Below are 18,732 nucleotides of genomic sequence, written 5' to 3'. Positions count from 1 at the left end.
TTGTTTTTGTGCCATTTTATTTCATTTAAAAGATAAATTCACACAAATGTCTGTAAACTGTTTTTTGTTTTTTTTTAACCAAAAACTGAAAAGTGGGGGTTGTTTCTGTTTGTAAATATAGAGAAAGTATTTTACAGCACTTTTGCCACCACTTTTACGACAATGGTCGTCCCATTGTGAAAGAAATCTTAGTAGATACCAATAACCTAAATGTAATTTGTGGTGTAGTAGTGTTGTCCCGAGATGGTAATGTGAGTGATGACTATAAGTTTGTAAAAAACACTGAGAATCCCATATCAGGATCAAGGATCAAGTTGCTTGGAACATACAGTACTTTTTGGTAGCTTTATAGAGGATTTTACTGATCCAGTATATGATAAAACGCATTTGGTGGCTATCCTAACCTATTCATATTATTTGTTACTAGGAAGAGTATGTGGCTGAAGGTATAAGGTGGACACCTATTGAATATTTCAACAACAAAATTGTGTGTGACCTTATCGAGAACAAGCTGGTAAGAAGTCATATTAAGCTATAAGATTAGCTTGAGCCAAATAAAGAATTATGGAAGAAGGAGCATATGACAAACTGTGTCCTGACTGTGTCCTAACACTGCCCTATCTATTTGCAGAGAGTTGTAAGGTCAAGATCAGAGCTGTCCTACTGAAGGCCCATGGGCTGAATTTGGCCCCCCAAAGCATTTTATGGCCTCCAGACTAGTCAATGGCTCCATTTTAATCTAATCCAGCCCTCAAACACGTTTTATGAGAAATAATTGGACAGCACTGGTTTAGATATCATTTTGGAGGCATAAGGACCATGTGTACTGCCCCTGTACAGAGTCTCCTGTAGGCTGCCAGTTCACTTTGGGCTCCAAAATAATCAATCACAGCCCTTACTCATTACTCCCTGGACCTTTTTTCAAGCTTGAGTTGCTCCCCTACTCTTTATATATTTAAATGTTGCTCACGGGTAAAAAAAAAAGTTTGGGGACCCCTGTTGTAGCCTTTCACATTTAAAATAAGTTGAGTAAATATAGGTACAATATAAAATTTGTTCCTCCATGTTCATGTCTTTCTTGGTCTGCATGGAGATTCCCAGGAGGCCACATTAAAAAAAACTGTATTGGCCATGCCCATTTTTTTACCATTCAATTTCTTTATTTAAATCACACTCCATTTAAAATTGAGTTTGTTCTTTTTTCACATCTCTGTAGTAAAGTGGTAAATTATTATCCCTTCCTCCTAGTCATTGGGGGAAGGGACATTTACTGGGAAAAAAATTTTTATTATCCAGTGCATTCATAGTGCATGTTGGCAATTTTATTTCTAGTGCCTCTGCCTTTCTCATACCACCCCCCTGAAATATTTGGTAGCTCTCTGTCTTTATGTTGCTGGAGTTTAAATTGCATGTTTGTAAGCATTATCTTGCCAGAATCAGAGTGCAATCATTTTAGGGCTTCTCATTTGTGATATGTGGGTTGACAAAAAGTCGACCCACACTGACCCTAACCCGTCAACTCCCAACCCGACCTACCAATCCACCTTTATTTATAGATGTTGCAGGAGGGTGGAAGGTGGAGCTTAGCCCAAGCCCACCAGCGAGTCACAAATTTTGTGTGAATGTTCTGATGCTGGGAAAACCCACAGGTTCTGAAGGTTTCAAGCCAGCCTGCATATCACTGTTTCTCATATATTATTTTTTCATGTATTCTTATCATCTCTTGCTTTATATTTTATCTAAACAAAGCATTGCAATTCTATAGATTGGTAAAATAAAAATATAGGAAACAAAAACTACATAAACTGAATATCCGGGCCAGAGTGTGTTAGCTCCAGTTAAGTTAGTCCTATATGTTTAAAACTGGTTGGGTAATTCTTCATTTAAGGTGGAGGGTCTGCAATAGTCGGTTGTCCAATTGGTGAGTGTAACAAGTCCCATGATAGACAAACTTTGTTGAAGTTCATGATTTGGGATTGGTGGAGGGCTGCCAAATATTCCATATGGCGGATGTCTTGGATTGCCATTACCAGTTCTGTTTTTGTTGGTGGGGTTATTTTTTTCCAGTTCCGAGCTAATAGCCTTTTGGCCACAGTTAGTATTGTTAGCCAGTTTCTGTAAATTATTTTTAAGCTTTGGGAACAGGAGGCCCAGTAGAAATGTTAGAGTGTTCAGTTGCAAGTTCCTCCCCAGCAGTGGTTCTAAGAGGGGGAGGAAGTGTTTGGATATATAGTGTGATGCCTTGTGCGTGCCATGTACCAGTGCATTAGAATCTTATCATTTGTTTCCTTGTGTATGACACAAGCCGAGGCTTTTCTGAGATTGTCCCATATCTTAGTCCATGTGGAGAGTAGTAATTCTCTTTCTATGATTTGTTCCCGTTTAAGTATATATCCATGTTTAGCAAAGCGCTCCTCTGGGGAGGTACTGAGCGAGGTATATATACACTAGAAATAAGGCCACTTCTGGAAGTTCAGGTAGCAACAATGGTATCAAATGGAGAGCATTCCAGTGGTATTTTATAGTGACTACCTGCATATTTCCATATTGAAAGAGTAAATTTTATGGAGCCGAGGAGCTACCCTTGTCATCTCTTTTAATCTCTTTTCTTTTCCTACCATTCTTGTTTTTTTGTAAAATTGAGGGGGGTACAATTTCCTCCTCTACTGGATCATGTTTAGTCTGATAACAGCAAATAGCTTCAATGAAATATGTCCCTTCTTCACATCAGGGTTACTAGTAGATTTATGGTTAATCAAAGCTGTGAGTCAGGTGTTTATGGTGTTTTTAGATAAATAAACAAGCTATTAAATACCCTCTTTTTCCCCAGAATCCACCTGGCATCATGAGTGTTCTCGATGATGTTTGCGCCACTATGCATGCCACAGGTGGTGGGGCAGACCAAACACTCTTACAGAAGCTCCAAGCAGCTGTAGGGACTCACGAACACTTCAGCAACTGGAATCTGGGTTTTGTCATTCACCACTATGCAGGGAAAGTATGCATCTATATTATCTATTTTATAAAATATCAATATAAATAATACCTCATAACATAATGTACAAATCTCTTGGGGATTCAGTGATTGAATTTGAAGGCAAATTTCACTGTTAAATTCTTTTTTATACCTAAAGATGAAAAACCTTTACTTCTACTCAAAGGATGCCTTTATTTCTAGTTATGAAATGGTATGAAAGTGTATCACTTGCTATTTTCTTAGGTATCTTATTATGTAGAAGGATTCTGCGAGCGGAATCGAGACGTTCTGTTCATTGACCTTATTGAGCTTATGCAAAGCAGCGAATAGTAAGAAATGGCCAATCATGTCTCTTTTTAACTCTTCCCAGAACCATCTTTTTATTCTTTTCCTTTGTCTTATAATACTTTTATCTCTCTGTTATGGGGAAACATCATCATATTCATAGGATAAAAAAATCTCCTAAATTCATGTAAAAGTGGTTGCACTCTAGCATATAAAGGAATGACCTATTATATTGTGGTAAACAATTATAGTAGTGGTATTTATATTGATTATCAAAATTTCCATAGGCTTCAATTTATTAGAAAAAAAAGTTGCATGGCTTGTAAAAAGTTGCCATGTTGGCATGTTTGTGATTCTAGCAAAAGTGTGTTCTCTCAATCTGAACCTGGGTTTTTTTTTTATACTCAGCCAGTTCATACAGAGTCTATTCCCAGAAAGACTAGATTCTGACAAGAAAAGTCGGCCAACCACAGCAGGATCAAAAATCAAGGTATTTCCCTCTCTTGTAATCTCTTGTTATTAGGTCAATGGAAGGCAAGTGGTGGTAAAAGTTCTCAATCAGCCTAATTATTAAATAGGACAGGAAAATTTTAGAACGTGGATGAGAGGCTATTTTTAATGAGAAGCAGTGCCAAGCCAAGTCACAGAGATACCCAAGGCAAAAAAACTCTCATTTCCAACCCCCACAATCTAAGGGTAGGCATATAGAAAAGATATGTGCCCAGTGTCGGACTGAGATGGCAGGGGCCCACCTTTTTTTCCATCTATCAAGCTTCCTTGTTCCCATACAGAAATAGGGAATGACCATAAAATAGGCTAAAAAGTTAGAAGCATCGGGGCCCACTTACACCTGGGCCCACCAGGAGTTTTCCTGGTATCCTGGTGGGACAGTCTGTATGACACTGTATGACACTGACACTGTATGCGCCTAGCATCCCCCTGCACCAATGTAGCCTAGGCACGTGTCTCTTCTGTCTACCCCTATTTCTGGCACTGATGGGGAGAACCAAATGTAAATTAATTTTGAATGGGGGCAAAGGTAGTTACTGTAAAGAAGGGAAAAAAGAACGGAAAATGGGGGGAAATTGAGTAGGAAGAAAATGAAGTAGGGGAGATAGAGGTAAGAATGGGACAGCAGCCATTTAAGTTATATGGCATTAATGTATTACAAAGTGGTTTTTAGGTGGGGTCCTGCTGCCCCAGTTCAATGCTGCTGTGTTAATTCAGAACTAGAGTATGTAGAATAACAGACAGAAGCACAATGTCAAAAAAGGTTTCCAGTGCTATCACGAGTAGTTAGAAGAGCAGTACACCAATATCTGACATTCTATATCCAATCCTGACTGCAGAAACAAGCCAATGACCTAGTAAATACACTGATGAAGTGCACACCTCATTATATTCGATGTATCAAGCCCAATGAAACTAAAAAACCTAAAGATTGGGAAGAGAGCAGGTAAGGAGTCTAAAGAACTGTTTGTAAGTTGCTATGTCATATCATCATCATTTCAAATATAATTTGTATAAAATGTCTGTCCATTTTAGAGTCAAACATCAAGTGGAGTATCTAGGCCTGAAGGAGAACATCAGAGTGCGTAGAGCTGGTTTTGCATATCGCAGGGTCTTTAATAAATTTTTGCAGAGGTAGGAAACTTGTTATGGTGTTTCTAGTACATTATAAAACTACAGGGCTAATTTACAACATATAGAAAAAATGGCACTTTGCCATTTACACATGACAAAGTGTCGTGTTTTTTGCACCTTTTCCCAGTGAGTTGTATCTGCCAAGAAGTGCTGTACGGCAATGAACCACCTTGTTCAACGTGAGCCCAATGAATAGGGCTTGTGCTGAACATCTATTTTGACTATCATCAGGAAAAAGCTATGGTTTGGGCCCTGTGCACTTCATCAAGTGCTTACTAATGTATAACCTTAAGATCATCAGTTCTTAACACCCAGTTCATGGTGAAATCAGCTTAATTTTCCTGCTAGTAAAAACAAAACCTTTTGTTTGATGTCTTTCCTAGATACGCTATCCTCACACAGGAAACATGGCCAAGGTGGAGAGGGGATGAACGTCAGGGAGTACAACATCTTCTGAGATCTGTGAACATGGATTCAGATCAGTACCAGATGGGCAAATCCAAAGTTTTTGTAAAGAATCCAGAATCTGTAAGTTGTTATGCAATGTAAGAGCTATGTTATGTATGCATGAGAGCCACACGTTTTGTGTTGTTTTGTTTTTATCTATTCAGCAGTAAGAAATTTGGTTACTAGGATGTAATTGTTTAGATTCTATAATTCTGTTGGAGAATTTTATCATAGTATTCTACATTTCATTTGCAATGTTTGGGACCCAGAGTGTATTAGATTAAGTTTATACCAATATTTAATTCTTCTACACTACATTGGGGTTACAATACATGTGCCACTCTTCTCAACAGCTTTTCTTACTGGAGGAAATGAGGGAGAGAAAATTTGACACATTTGCCCGAACTATACAGAAAGCCTGGCGAAGATACATTGCTCGAAGAAAGTATGAGCAGATGAGAGAAGAAGGTAATGTAAAGCTCCCAGTTCATTTTCTACTAACAGCAAATTACAAAAAAGAGAGCCCCAGAATATAGAGGGGTCATTTTTTCCACAAATGCAGTGTGTAAGGTGAAATTTTTTTAGCCAGGATGCAGTATTTTGCCCATAATTACAAAGTAGTTGCGGGTGCAAGCAGGAGTTGTATCTGACTGTGATTGTGACTCATCAAAATGTGAACATGCAAATGTGCTAACACAATTGCAAAAGAAATTTTAGTCGGGGTTGCATAATTTCTGGTGTCTGTACATGATTCAAGTCAGTTCCCAGCGTAAACCCTGAAATTACTGACTTGAAAGTGGCAGTAGCCTAAGGTTCCGTCAATGTGCCTCAATATTCAGAACGGGAGGTGTGATGGATATCTAGTGCAAATACGGGGAAGTGCAAGGAGTGTTGGGTGCAAGTACCTGTAATGGATGCTGTGCACTATGGAGTTTATTTTGTCCGTCCATAATTTGCAGGAATACAGTAAGTGGGCAAAATGCTTGGCAAGCACATGATAAAGTGTAAAAGAGAGCTGAGAACACTGGTTGATACTAGTTTCTAAGTAGAAACAAATGGATTTAGTTAATCCAGCATATTTGCCTGTTTTGCTTAGTTCAATACCCTATGGTAGCTGTTGCTTAGTTTATTTTTCTATCAAGCCATTCAAAGTTTTGGTAAGTTATTGCTTTGCACAAATAAATACATTTCTACGGTCTCTTTATATTTGCTTTGCTTACACAGTCCTTTTTAGTTACAAGAAACTGATAATTGACTTGATTAAAGCTTTTGTCTCGACGGTTGGCTGAATGTATAGTTTTGAGGTAAAATTACAGAAAACAAATAATACTGAATAAAAAAAAACAAAATATGTGGGGTTACTAAGGTATGTGCCCAGTCATGAGTTCAATCCGTCAGTTTCTGGACCATGACCTTAAGATCTCAGGAGGTGGGGGTCTCTATAGGGCTCATTTGAAAAGACCCCAGACAGAAGTGAAAGCACTTAAGGAATACAAAAGCTACTTACTAGTGATGAGCATATTTTTTCACCAGGCATGGATTCACAGCAAATTTACGCATTTCGTCATTGGCAAATTGTTTCGCGAAACTTCTGTGAAAATTTGTCAATGGCGAATTGGGCTTGGTCACGTCAACATGGAAACGTTTGTGGCAAAATGAGCACAGTCACGTCAAAAAAGTTCTGCTTCAAATGCGTTTTGCAGATTTTTCGCAGTTTCACAAATTTTCTTGTTGTTTTGAATGTTTTATGCCAAAGTGAAATGGGACAGTCCCTTACATGAACTTAGAACAAATCCCTGTCTTTTAATAATTAAACAAACAAGAGCTAAAGAGTAATAATTGGATCAGAGGGCCCTACTTGCTAGAGCTAACAATCTAAAGGTCTAACTAATGTCATGTAACTCAAATTGTTAAACTGCAAATGTTTTATTATCTACATGGCTGGCAAAATACATTACAGAGTACCAGCAATGAGGATTTTATGCTTACTGATTCCACTGAAATACATTGTATATGGGATTATATTCATTGCTATGTAATGTGGGCACACTGTTTGGTAGTTATGGTGCCAGTAAAGGGTTAAAGTGCTGCAAAACTGAACACTGACTTTTTTTTTTACAGATGACTCAGTTTTGTCAATTGTGCTAAATTATGAGAATTTAATTATTAGGTGGATTTTTAGACACTTATTTATGCAGAGGAATGTGATGGTGTGAAGAAGATAGTTACAGTATTGTAAATATATTTCTAAATTGAAGTATGTCTTTGCATGCCTAATAAAAGTCATCATTTGGTTACACCTGCAGCCTCCAACATTTTATACGGGTACAAGGAACGCAGGAGAAATAGCATTAATCGCAATTTTGTTGGAGATTACCTTGGCATGGAGGACAGACCTGAACTGCGTCAGTTTATGACTAAACGAGAAAGAATAGACTTTGCTGATTCTGTGAGCAAATATGACAGAAGATTTAAGGTAACTGATAATACAACATATACAGGTATGGGATCCCTTATCCGGAAACCCGATATCCAGAAAGCTCCGAATTACGGAATGCCTGTCTCCCATAGACAAATAATTCAGATTTTAAAAATTGATTTCCTTTTTCTCTGTAAAAATAAAACAGTGCTTTGTATTTGATCCAAACTAAGATATAATTAATCCTTACTGGATGCAAAATAATCTTATTGAGTTTAATTAATGTTTTATTGATTTTTAAATAGACTTAAGGTATGAAGATCCAAATTACGGAAAGACCCCTTATCCGGAATACCCTTGGTCCCGGGCATTCTGGATAACGAGTCCTATACCTGTACTGGGTTTCAATATGACATTTTTACTAATAACACCCAAACCCCTAGTGTCTCCGATCCTCATCCAATGTAACTGCAAACCATTTTTGTGTATTGTTTATATGTGCATGTTAACTGTTATGTCTTTTGTACCCCTCTATACTGTAAAGCGCTGCGTAAATTGATGGCGCTATATAAATAATAATAATAATGTTATATGACCTCTCCCAATCACTCCTCTTCCATTTGTCTCTTCATTAGCTGACTTTAGTGACATACTTGTATGTCTCTTTTCTATATATTTCCTCCTTTAAAGTGGCTGCATGTGTTCAACATGAGTACACTGAATAGTTGTTGTGCTGACAATACTTTTTGCCTATTGTTTTTTGGATAGACCATCTTTGGTCCTTGTGAGCTAAATAATTACTGTATATTACCAGTATGCAAATATTCCCTGTGCACAATAAACTTCTGCATTCAAAACAGTCACAAAGGGTGGAGTGATGGGGTTGTATATTGGTAATGTATTTGTCAATGTGGTAAGGACCAAACATAAAGTAGCTTCATTTTCTTGACTGGTTTAGCTCAAGAAATAAAAACTAAAAATTTTTCAAGATTAAAACAATTGGCAAAAAGTATAATTAGCACGTCCTATTTATTGAACTCATGCTGCACAAGGGAATATACTGCCATGTTAATCACCACTCCAATAATACTCCTTATAACACAAGTTTGTACATATTATCATCAACTCTGCCCTTATCTTTAATGCCGATGTAATAGTACTTTTCCTCCATCTGCAATATCTACAAAATAACAATTTCAGCACTTATCTATCATATCTAGATTATTACAGGTCTTCTGTTTTCTTACTTTTCTTACTATCTTTCCCCAAAAATTATATTTTAAATAAATATTAAAAGTAATAGAAACAATAGTAATAGCAATGTTGCACAAGAATGAAGATACTATTAAAAAATGTTACAGAGAAACACAATACAAAGTTATAAACTTAGGGAATGAATGAGTAAACAGATCTCTCTAATAATACAGACAGTTATGGTAACATTTTATGTCTTGACCTGTCACAGCCCTTAACTTTGCAGGTAAGTTCCTTTAAGGGCAAGACATTTCATTGGACATATGAAAAGTCACATTTACATTTTAAGTTTGACTTTTTTATTCTTATCTGTTTCCCCTAGTCTATAAAGAGAGACCTAATCCTTAGTCCAAAATACCTTTATTTGATTGGTCGTGAAAAAGTGAAGAAAGGACCGGAGAAGGGACAAATCAAGGAAATACTGAAGAAGAAAGTGGAGATAATGAATATTCAAAGTATTTCTCTCAGGTAAGCCAATATGTAGCATGCTTTTGGTAACCCAGCATCCATGCTATGTTTAGGGGTGATGGGTAATGTTCATTTAAAGCATATATTTGGACAAGGACCTTTGAATGGATCAAATAATTGTTGTTAGAAATCTCTCAAAAAAACCCTACAGTAGTGTAGGGTTCCATTTAGTCAGTGCCAGGCCTGGCCAGCTGGACACCCTAGTCAAATCAGCTGGCCACCTCACCCCCCCCCCCCCCCCCCCCCATGTACTTGCAAAGGAATGGGCACGCATATGTGCACAGGAAAGATTTGAAGTCATAAGGCATTGAAAGTTGAACTACTAGCCATTAATGACGGGTGTTTCACATTGTTTAAAAGTTTGTAAAGAAATTTTGCTAAATCATAAAAACTTTGTCTATATGCATTAGAGTCAAAGGGAAGGCAATATTACATTGCAGTTAAAGTAGAAGGAAAGGCTAAGTCACTTGGGGGTGCCAAAATGTTAGGCACCCTTAAGTGACTTTAATCGCTTACCTTGTACCCCAGGCTGGTGCCCCTGTTAGGAGAAAACTGCACCAGCCCGGGGAACCTGTAGCGAGCGCTTCCTTCTTCCGTGTTTCTTTTGCCGGCAAAATCCCTGGGCCGGCGCATGCGCAGTAGAGTGAAAAGCTGACTTCTTTGTTAAAGTTCAGATTTTCACTCTACTGCGCAATGTGCAAGTGTGAAGCAAGAAGAGGAAGTGATGCGCTACAGGTACCCCGGCCTGGTATGGTTTTCTCCATACAGGGGCACCAGCCCGGGGGAAAAGGTAAGCAATTAAAGTCACTTGGGGGTGCCTAACATTTTGGCATCCCCAAGTGACTTAGCCTTTCCTTCTCCTTTAATGGAACAGTTCAGTGTAAAAATAAAACTAGGTAAATGGGCTGTGCAAAATCAAAAAGGTTTCCAAATATCTATAAAGGCTGGAGTGAGTGGATGTCTAACATAATAGCCAGAACATTACTTCCTCCTCAGAAAATCTCTAAATCAGGTTGACCAGACCCCCCTTTTAATTTTTCATTCATAATGCACTGCAGTAAATGTGGTCTCTCCAGAGTGCAAAGAAGAAGTGCAGATAGTAGGCAAGGAGAAGATTTATGAGTGGCTTATGAAGAAGTTCTTTAGGTGTTTATGCAGTCTTAATAAGCCATTGCTATCTCAACCACATTTTTCTGTCCCCAGCACCCGACAAGATGATTTCTTTATCCTGCAAGAAGTGGATCATGACACCCTCATGGAGTCAGTGTTCAAGACAGAGTTTATTAGCCTGATGTGCAAGAGATATGAAGAAATCACCAGCAGAAAACTAAGACTTAACTTCACTGACACGTAAGAGGCCAAAGGCATAGTGTGTCAGCACTGAGGTTGCAGTGATATAGTCATGTGTCTGTAGTGTCATGTAAGCAGCAGGAAAGCCACCGTGCTAAAATGCATCTTAAAAACTGAGCAGTGCAAATGGGCAAATTGACTTTGGATGGGTGCTACTGTAGGATAAGAATGGCATAGTGGGTGTGACTTTAAGGCTTATGTCACACAGTTTTTTTTTCCCTTGGTCTGAATCACCAAAATGCTATCATTTGTCAGTGACACCTCCTATTGCAATAATTGGGAATAGCATATTTTCCTGGACATTGTTGCCTGAAAATGCACTTTTTTCACTGCAATTGAAGGTATTTTCCACATGTGCCATAAATGTAATACTTCCCATACTTAGTTCATCTCTTTGTAGCCATTTTAGTAATGTTTTGCAAAAAGGGTTAAATGCAGGGTTAGAATGGGGTGTGCAGGGCCCACCCATTTATAAATACTGTAAGCTTCTAAAAATCCCACAGTAATGAACAGATGTGGGTGAGTTTTTATGTATTAAGCTCTAAACTCACATTTTACTATATCTGCCCCCATGTGTGTCTTTTCTGGTACTTTTACACAAGACCAATAAAGATGCAAGGAGTTCTTTATTTTGTCACAAATGTTTCAGGCCACAATTATTCTTATCATTCTCTTGAGGTTACAAATCTCAAAAGGAGTATTTCTTGTTACAGTCCATTCTATGGGTACACAACATTTTCGCTTCTACTACCAAAACTGTGTCTCCACTCCCAATTTGTTTTTTTCTACCAATTCCATATTCTTCTCTTTCAGAGCGACTCTTTCTCAAGTCTATGGTCAGGGTTACCCCAGTGCCCCTTTTGCTTTCTGAGCAGGTCTTTTTCCTCTACATGAAAGTTGGCCTGAACCCCACAGGACCCCTCACTAGCCCTGTACTATCCCTCATGTACCTAGCTGACAGGGTATCTGTCCCTGTTCCCTTTACCTCCTAGATAGGACGACAACAGCTCATGTTTGTTTTCTACCTGTCTTTAACACCTAGGGGCATATTTATTATAGTGTGTAACCATCATCATTAATGTTGGCTTACACAATATAATAAATATGCCCTCTAGTGTATGCTATGGCATCCACTCCTCTACACTGACTCTCCATGGCTGAAACCCCAACTGGGTCTAACTCACCTGCTGCAAGCTGATGTTGTTTTCTGGTATGCCCCTCTAGTCTAGACCTCAGGACTAATCACCAGTCATTTATACCCTCTTAAAAACATACCAATTTCACATAGATAAGTACCTGGTTTAAGTATACCCAACTGTGCAATTTTATGAAAATGTTATCTAAAGCAAGGATTGAAGTACCAGCATGCACTGAGTTGCAATTAAATTAATTATATATAATAAATATATTAATATTAATATATAGCATATTTTCCTCAAATATACTTGGGGGGGGCATTGTTCTGCATCTTAAATGCATTTAATGCATTTAAATAACTAATTATTATACTTTAGGGACTGCACAAAGTATATTTAGAATTTGGGTTGACAGCAAATCACATACATAACATGCCTAAGGTAAGGTAGCACCCCATCCACCATATCAAGCTCATAGACATTACTTCGGTACGATGAGAAGTTACGGGGACTGATAACTGACCACTCTGTATGTGAGGAGATCAACAGATATACAATATTTATACCTTACCTCCTCAATCTACCTTAACTTCACAATCTACTTTACCAGACTACAGCTGCGGGTGAAGAAGGAAGGTTGGGGAGGTGGTGGAACAAGAAACCTTCAGTTCATTAGGGGACAAGGAGAGATTGCCGTGCAGAAAGCAGGAGGCAAGACACTGGTCATCAGTATTGGAGATGGTCTGCCAAAAAATTCTAGTAAGTTTTTAACAATAGGTGATTGAAATCTATAATGACTTGCACCAGAAAAAACACCAGAGGGAGTTTACTAAGCACATATTCTGGCACACATATATATTATTGCTTCCACATTATGTAAGCTGTTTTGCAAGGTTTACTATAGACTAGCACCAAATAAAAACTAAATTGTTGTCTGTTTCTATCACTATCCAGAGAGAGCCATTATGTGAAAAATGCCAGAAATTTAATAGTGGGAGAGATGATGTGAGTTTTTTTAATACAAACAGAAAAAATTAGCAAATATTTTTGAATTAATTATTTTAAGGTATGGGACCCATTATCTGGAAACCCAAGCTTTATGGATAACAGGTCCCATAATAATCATAATTAGAAACTTGTGCTATTGCATACTTGGCCTTAATTACATTTAATACATTCTTAATTGTTAATATGTTAAACAGTTGGTCTAAATTAGTGCCAAAAAACTTGTAACTTGATAGAAATAATGCTGGAATTAATTGCTATGCTTGTCTATAATTTTGACACAAAAATATTCACAGGATTAATGGTCAATGAGTTACAAACAACTTTTATGCCTTTCTCTAAAGCAAGAAAGACAAGCATGTGAATAGTAATGTCTGATTATGGGTGGCTTTAGGAATTTCCATTATGGATTACTATTAGAATAGTTTACTAACAGGTAGGCATCTCCTTTTTTCTGTCAGAGCCTACCAGAAAGGGTGCCCCACAATCTCGAGGACACAGAGCCCCTCCAAGTCGCGCTGCCCCTCCACCTCCTTCCTCAGGTTAGTCCTTGAGTTCTCTTCTAACTTACAGTATATCTTTGGCCAGGTGTTCATGTTCTTACTCTTTTGATGCTTTCTTCAATTCCAGGTTCGTTTAGAAATGGGGCTCCTCAATTCCCCAAGGGAACATCAAGGAACCCATCTTATGCTCAGGTCCCCAGACAGCCCAGAGCTCCACCATCTGCTGCTCTCCCAAAACAAACTGCCCCCCGGAGAAGCCGGGTGCCTTCAGACCACAATATGGATTTTCTCAATGTTCCAGATCAAGGTGTAGCAGGGTAAGTGGAACATTGATTATATTCCTACATGTGTGATACTGGTCAGCCTAGTTTGCTAACAAGGCAACAAATATAAGAGGGATACAATGCTGAGTGCAGAGGCCTGTGTTATTTGCACAATGCCTTATTTGCCCTATAATGATCTAAGCCAGTGCTGTCCAACTGGAGGCCTGTGGGCTGGATGTGGCCCTCCAAAGGATTTACATCCCCCCCCAGTTTGCTCAGAGGCTCCTCACATTTCAATATATGAAATCAAAATTTAATTCAACCCAGCCCTCCAGCATGCTGTATAATTGACCCACTACATGTAATAAATTAGAAAGCACTGATCTAATCCAAATACAGAACATACTATGATTACTTTAAATGTGACTTTTATTATGTTGAGACATTATGAAGTTGCCAAAGAGAGAATTAATTGCCTGGTTGTTAGGGGGTCTCTAGCAAACACATAAATTCCAAATGAGGAACTGCATGTCATCCTTTGAAACTTTTGTTTTGTAGGGCACAGAGAAGAAAGAGTGTTACTCATCGACCCCCACCTGCAGTTGGACGCCCCAAACCTCAATCCAAGCCAGCAGGGCCACGCTGCAAGGCCATCTACCAGTACATTGGCCAGGATGTGGATGAGCTCAGCTTTAATGTTAACGAAGTCATTGATATAATACTAGAAGGTACAGTAACATTTCTGTGTGACTTTTTTACCATGTACCATATTCAGTTATCTAGTGATTTTCAAAAAATTTAGGTTCAGTGACAACCAGTCTTTGTGGTCCAGCATTTAGTAATGGCCCTAAAAATCCCTTATGATTTTTTAGTGCTACTGTTACCTAACCTCTCCTTAGTTTTTTATCCTTCCACTGTTGCCCAGTGTTAGTTAATGAGCCCAATACTTGCAGAGGGCATGCAGCAGCCTAATGGCCAATTAGTGTAGGGAAGTGCCTAAATCAAAAATAGTGGTAGATGTCAGAAATTGTATTGGTTATCTCTTTATGTTCTGTTTTCTTTAGAATGTTATACAATATACTATATTATAAATTTTGTGTTACTCCACAGATCAATATAATTTATATATTGGTATAATTGGTCTATGGCTTGAGGCCACTCTGCTTGTTTAGTCTTCAGAAAACATTTAGGTGAACTGACTTCAGCTCATTGTTAATGGTTAATGTCAAGTCAGAAGGGTAACCTGGACAAGTAAGTTAAGGAAACTGGACACTAATGTAATCAAAAGTGTTTTTATTGTTACATGCACCCTTATATAATAAATGATAATATATGATAATATACTATTGCCTCTTTCCACCTTTAATTTATTTTAGCAAGACAACACAGGGGTGCTGAGGTAAAGAGATTAAAAGGGTTATATAATAAAAAACACTAAATTTGCCCAGGAAACCATAGCAACCAATCAGCAGGTAGAGTTTACTGGCCACCTGTTTAAAAGCAAACATCTTATTGGTTGCTATGGGTAACTGCTCATGGGCAAACTTGGTGTCATTTATTACATATGGGGGGTTAGGGCTATGACACACAGTGTTACTTGTACAGCTACTTATTGCGGCTACAAAGCACCATAATTCCCTGCCATAGACAATACTGAGAATTGTCTCTGCTAAAACACACATAGAGACAATTATCAGTATTGTCTATTTTGTAGCCACAAGTAGCTCCATGTTTCATTGCCCTTAGAGACTAATGCAGTATCAGAAGCTTAGCATGTTTGATGCCACAATTTTTGTGGAATGTCACATTATTTGTGGAATGATTTTATCTCTATTTCTCTCTCTATAGTGGGGGGTTGAATTTGAATTAGCCATTCTATTGCATGTTTAGTAGTTCTCATTTTACTGCTGAATACTGCAGTGGATGTGTCCTTAATATGCTGGAAATTATGCTTGCTATTTAGTTCCATAAATGTTGTTTATGGAAAGGCAGAACAGTCAAGTGCTAGTATTGTTACATGTACCCTGTGGCTGGGGAACTGATTTGTGATGGGCCACAAAAGGGAGGCTGGACACAAAAAGTCTGAAAACCTTTTAACTCTGTGTAAAAGATATGCCATTCAGTTTGTCTGTGGGCAGCAGAGGACACTTTGTGCCACTGTATATATAAAAATGTACAGTTTAGTAATTGAAATTACCCTCTATCCACCAACCTGATTGCAACTGGAGCCACAACATTGATGACTGCACCTGATCAAGCAGAGAAATTTTGTAAATTTCTGGAAGGGCAATAAAATTGCTTAGCTGTGCCCTAATCCAATAATTGATTGCTAAATTGGCAATATATGTAGGTTCGTTTTAGACATATTTTACTTTGGTCATTATAAATTGTAGTTCATTTTTTCTCCCATCTTTCAGATCCTTCAGGCTGGTGGAAAGGAAGACTGCATGGAAAGGAAGGATTATTCCCAGGCAATTACGTACAGAAGATATGATTCTATACAGCGATAATAAAAGATGTCTTAGCAACATGTAATCAAATGTATAAATGATTTTTCTTAAAAACTGCTTTTGGTCAGATTAAAGATGTGGAAATCTCTTGGGGAATTTGTGTTTTTTCTGCTTATATTTTTTCACCTATTTATGTTATCAGGTCCCAACTGAGATTCAATATAGGTCTTGGCACAGAACACAGAAGCTTAAACAGCCCCCCACCAGCCCAATAAATAGTAACTGATAGACCAGGGCCAGAACTAGGGGTAGGCAGAAGAAGCATCTGCCTAGGGCGCAACAATGGGGGTCACCAGGCAGGTACCTCTCCTGCTTACCCCTAGTCTGCGCCACCTTGTCATTGCCCCCACTGCAAAGACTTCACACCCCCCTTCTTCCTGCGATGGCATTACATGTGAGAATTCGCACTGGCAGCTTTCCCCACCTCCGCTGTCTATGTCATCTTACAGCAGCCCATCAGCATTTGCCCAACTCCACAGATTGTTAGTCTGGATTTCATCACAAGCCATATAAGCATGGTAAATTCTATGATAATGAAACATCTTACTTGTGTACTGCATGTACATATTCTACAATGGTTTCAGTAAGGCTAACCCAAAGTGTGTGTGTGGGAAGAGGAACAATCAGCCCCTCTAGCTCATAAGAAGGTAGAAATATATTGGAATACATACACAATAAAATAACCTGGGAGATCGCCTTTGGGCCTTTCTGGATTTCAGGTTTCCAAATATGAAATTCCATACCTGCGTACAATCTATTACAATACAATCTATTACAATACAATCTATTATACAATCTACTAGGTCCTGTGAAAATCTTAAAGAGATACTGACACCAGAAATTAAATCTTATTTTACATCTTTCACAACACTGTCTTTGCAAGAACTTTATAATTTTGCCATAAAAGTATTTGCCCAATGCTTTTACATTACCTCTCTGATCCCCCATGTTCCTCTATGAGGGGGCGGCCATATTTGTCTGTTAGCATTGGAAGCTATAACTGACAGGCTGAGAAGGGACAGTCAGGTTGGCAAAACAGTCAGGTTTAGGAACTTCAAGTAACAGTTATTTACAAAAGCAACCCTGTCAGCGAAAAACAGTCAACACGACCTATAGGTAACTTTTTATGTATATTCATATTTTGAAAAGTAGTTTTTTCGTGTCAGTATCACTTTAAATAAATATATTTCAGTGAGCTTGTGAGGTGGTGCACTTTATTTTGTTTAAAGTTTGTTGCTGATGGGAAAAACCCTGGGAGGAAGTAAGGGGGTGGTGGCCATACTGGCAGTGTGAGTTACAGAGAAAGAAGCTATCTGTAGGGAGAGCTAGGTCTGCAGGAACTAGGCCCCAATATGCCATGGTGTGTAAGTGTTAACAAGAAAGAGAAGCACATATTAAGTGAATGTGGTACTGAATAATAAAGCTAAAGGTTGAACATTCAAGCCTTCCACATATATCTTATAGAACTTTAACAGTAAAAACAGGCCACATGACCCTCTTGATTTCCTCATCTCTCGCCCTCTGCCAAGTCAGTATAGACACTGAGGAAAATCAGAAGCCTTGATGAATCCAGATGCCATGATGCCCCCCTGCCTCACTTTTAACTCCAGCCCTCCTGCAGTGTCAGGTCAGATCAGGGTTGGACTGGGGAGTGCAGGGCCCACCACAGGGGCCCCTGCTGAGCCTCCCTAACCCCCTGCACGGGCCCTCACTGAGCCTCCCTAACCCCCTGCACGGGCCCTCACTGAGCCTCCCTTACCCCCTGCAGGGGGGCCTCACTGAGCCTCCCTAACCCCCTGCAAGGTCCCCCACCCAACATCCTCCCCTGAGCGAGCTTAAGTTTAACACATCAGGGGAGGAACAGTCGGCCGGGGGAGCTTTGGCAAGAGTATGGTCTGGGCCACTGGGCTCAGAAAATGTAATAATCTGAAAATAACTGTATTTAAGGGATTGGCTATAAAGTGACATCAGGTAGAATGCTTATGTACGGAACAGGCAGAGATGGCAATTGATCTGTAGTGTGTGTCTCCTGGTTGGAGAAATTAGTAAAGCTTGCTGGCTCCTAGCAATTGGTAGCACTTCCTCTGGTTATATCAGTCCAATACCCTTACCCTTCTGTGGGCATGCTACTGAGTCATTCTCAGGCAAACAGATTTTGTTTTATTTTATTAATTGACTCTGTAAACTATCCTTAGATATTTAAGAGAGAGTTTGATTGGTGTGGCAGGACAAATCTGGGAGATTTTGTTTGGCTGTGTTTAAACTGCATTGATATAGAAAACTAAAGGCCGAGGCTCATGTTTCTGTTTTCTTTGTGCATATATGTATGCAAATTTAAGTGAATGGGGCCCACTAATTTGATCTTTGCCCAGGGCCCATGAAGGCCTTAAAGTGGCCCTGCTCACTAGCTCCACTACCTCTAGTCGCTCGCTGCCTGAAAACTTTCACCATTTCTTGCAGGCATGTCCCAG

The 18,732-nt window shown here is 38.9% G+C and overlaps 1 protein-coding gene across 1 annotated transcript in view; it reads left to right on the top strand.

Annotated features, from left to right (window-relative positions):
- The window catches only part of myo1f (myosin IF), a 48,189-nt gene extending 31,832 nt beyond the window's left edge, over positions 1–16,357 (top strand). Inside the window, exons 13-28 of the mRNA XM_002938558.5 lie at positions 428–514; positions 2,831–2,998; positions 3,221–3,306; positions 3,671–3,752; positions 4,612–4,718; positions 4,808–4,906; positions 5,290–5,434; positions 5,707–5,821; positions 7,660–7,829; positions 9,349–9,494; positions 10,698–10,844; positions 12,591–12,739; positions 13,447–13,527; positions 13,616–13,805; positions 14,310–14,479; positions 16,169–16,357. Of these exons, the coding sequence (XP_002938604.1) occupies positions 428–514; positions 2,831–2,998; positions 3,221–3,306; positions 3,671–3,752; positions 4,612–4,718; positions 4,808–4,906; positions 5,290–5,434; positions 5,707–5,821; positions 7,660–7,829; positions 9,349–9,494; positions 10,698–10,844; positions 12,591–12,739; positions 13,447–13,527; positions 13,616–13,805; positions 14,310–14,479; positions 16,169–16,245 (2,019 nt within the window). The 3' untranslated portion in view covers positions 16,246–16,357. The remainder of the gene's footprint in view (positions 1–427; positions 515–2,830; positions 2,999–3,220; positions 3,307–3,670; positions 3,753–4,611; positions 4,719–4,807; positions 4,907–5,289; positions 5,435–5,706; positions 5,822–7,659; positions 7,830–9,348; positions 9,495–10,697; positions 10,845–12,590; positions 12,740–13,446; positions 13,528–13,615; positions 13,806–14,309; positions 14,480–16,168) is intronic.
- The last annotated feature ends 2,375 nt before the right edge of the window (positions 16,358–18,732 follow it).

Source organism: Xenopus tropicalis, chromosome 1 (genome assembly GCF_000004195.4).
Source record: "Xenopus tropicalis strain Nigerian chromosome 1, UCB_Xtro_10.0, whole genome shotgun sequence".
In the NCBI taxonomy this organism is placed as follows: domain Eukaryota; kingdom Metazoa; phylum Chordata; class Amphibia; order Anura; family Pipidae; genus Xenopus; species Xenopus tropicalis.
Note: the sequence above shows the minus strand (reverse complement) of the source record. Positions and strands in the feature narration are given on the sequence as shown.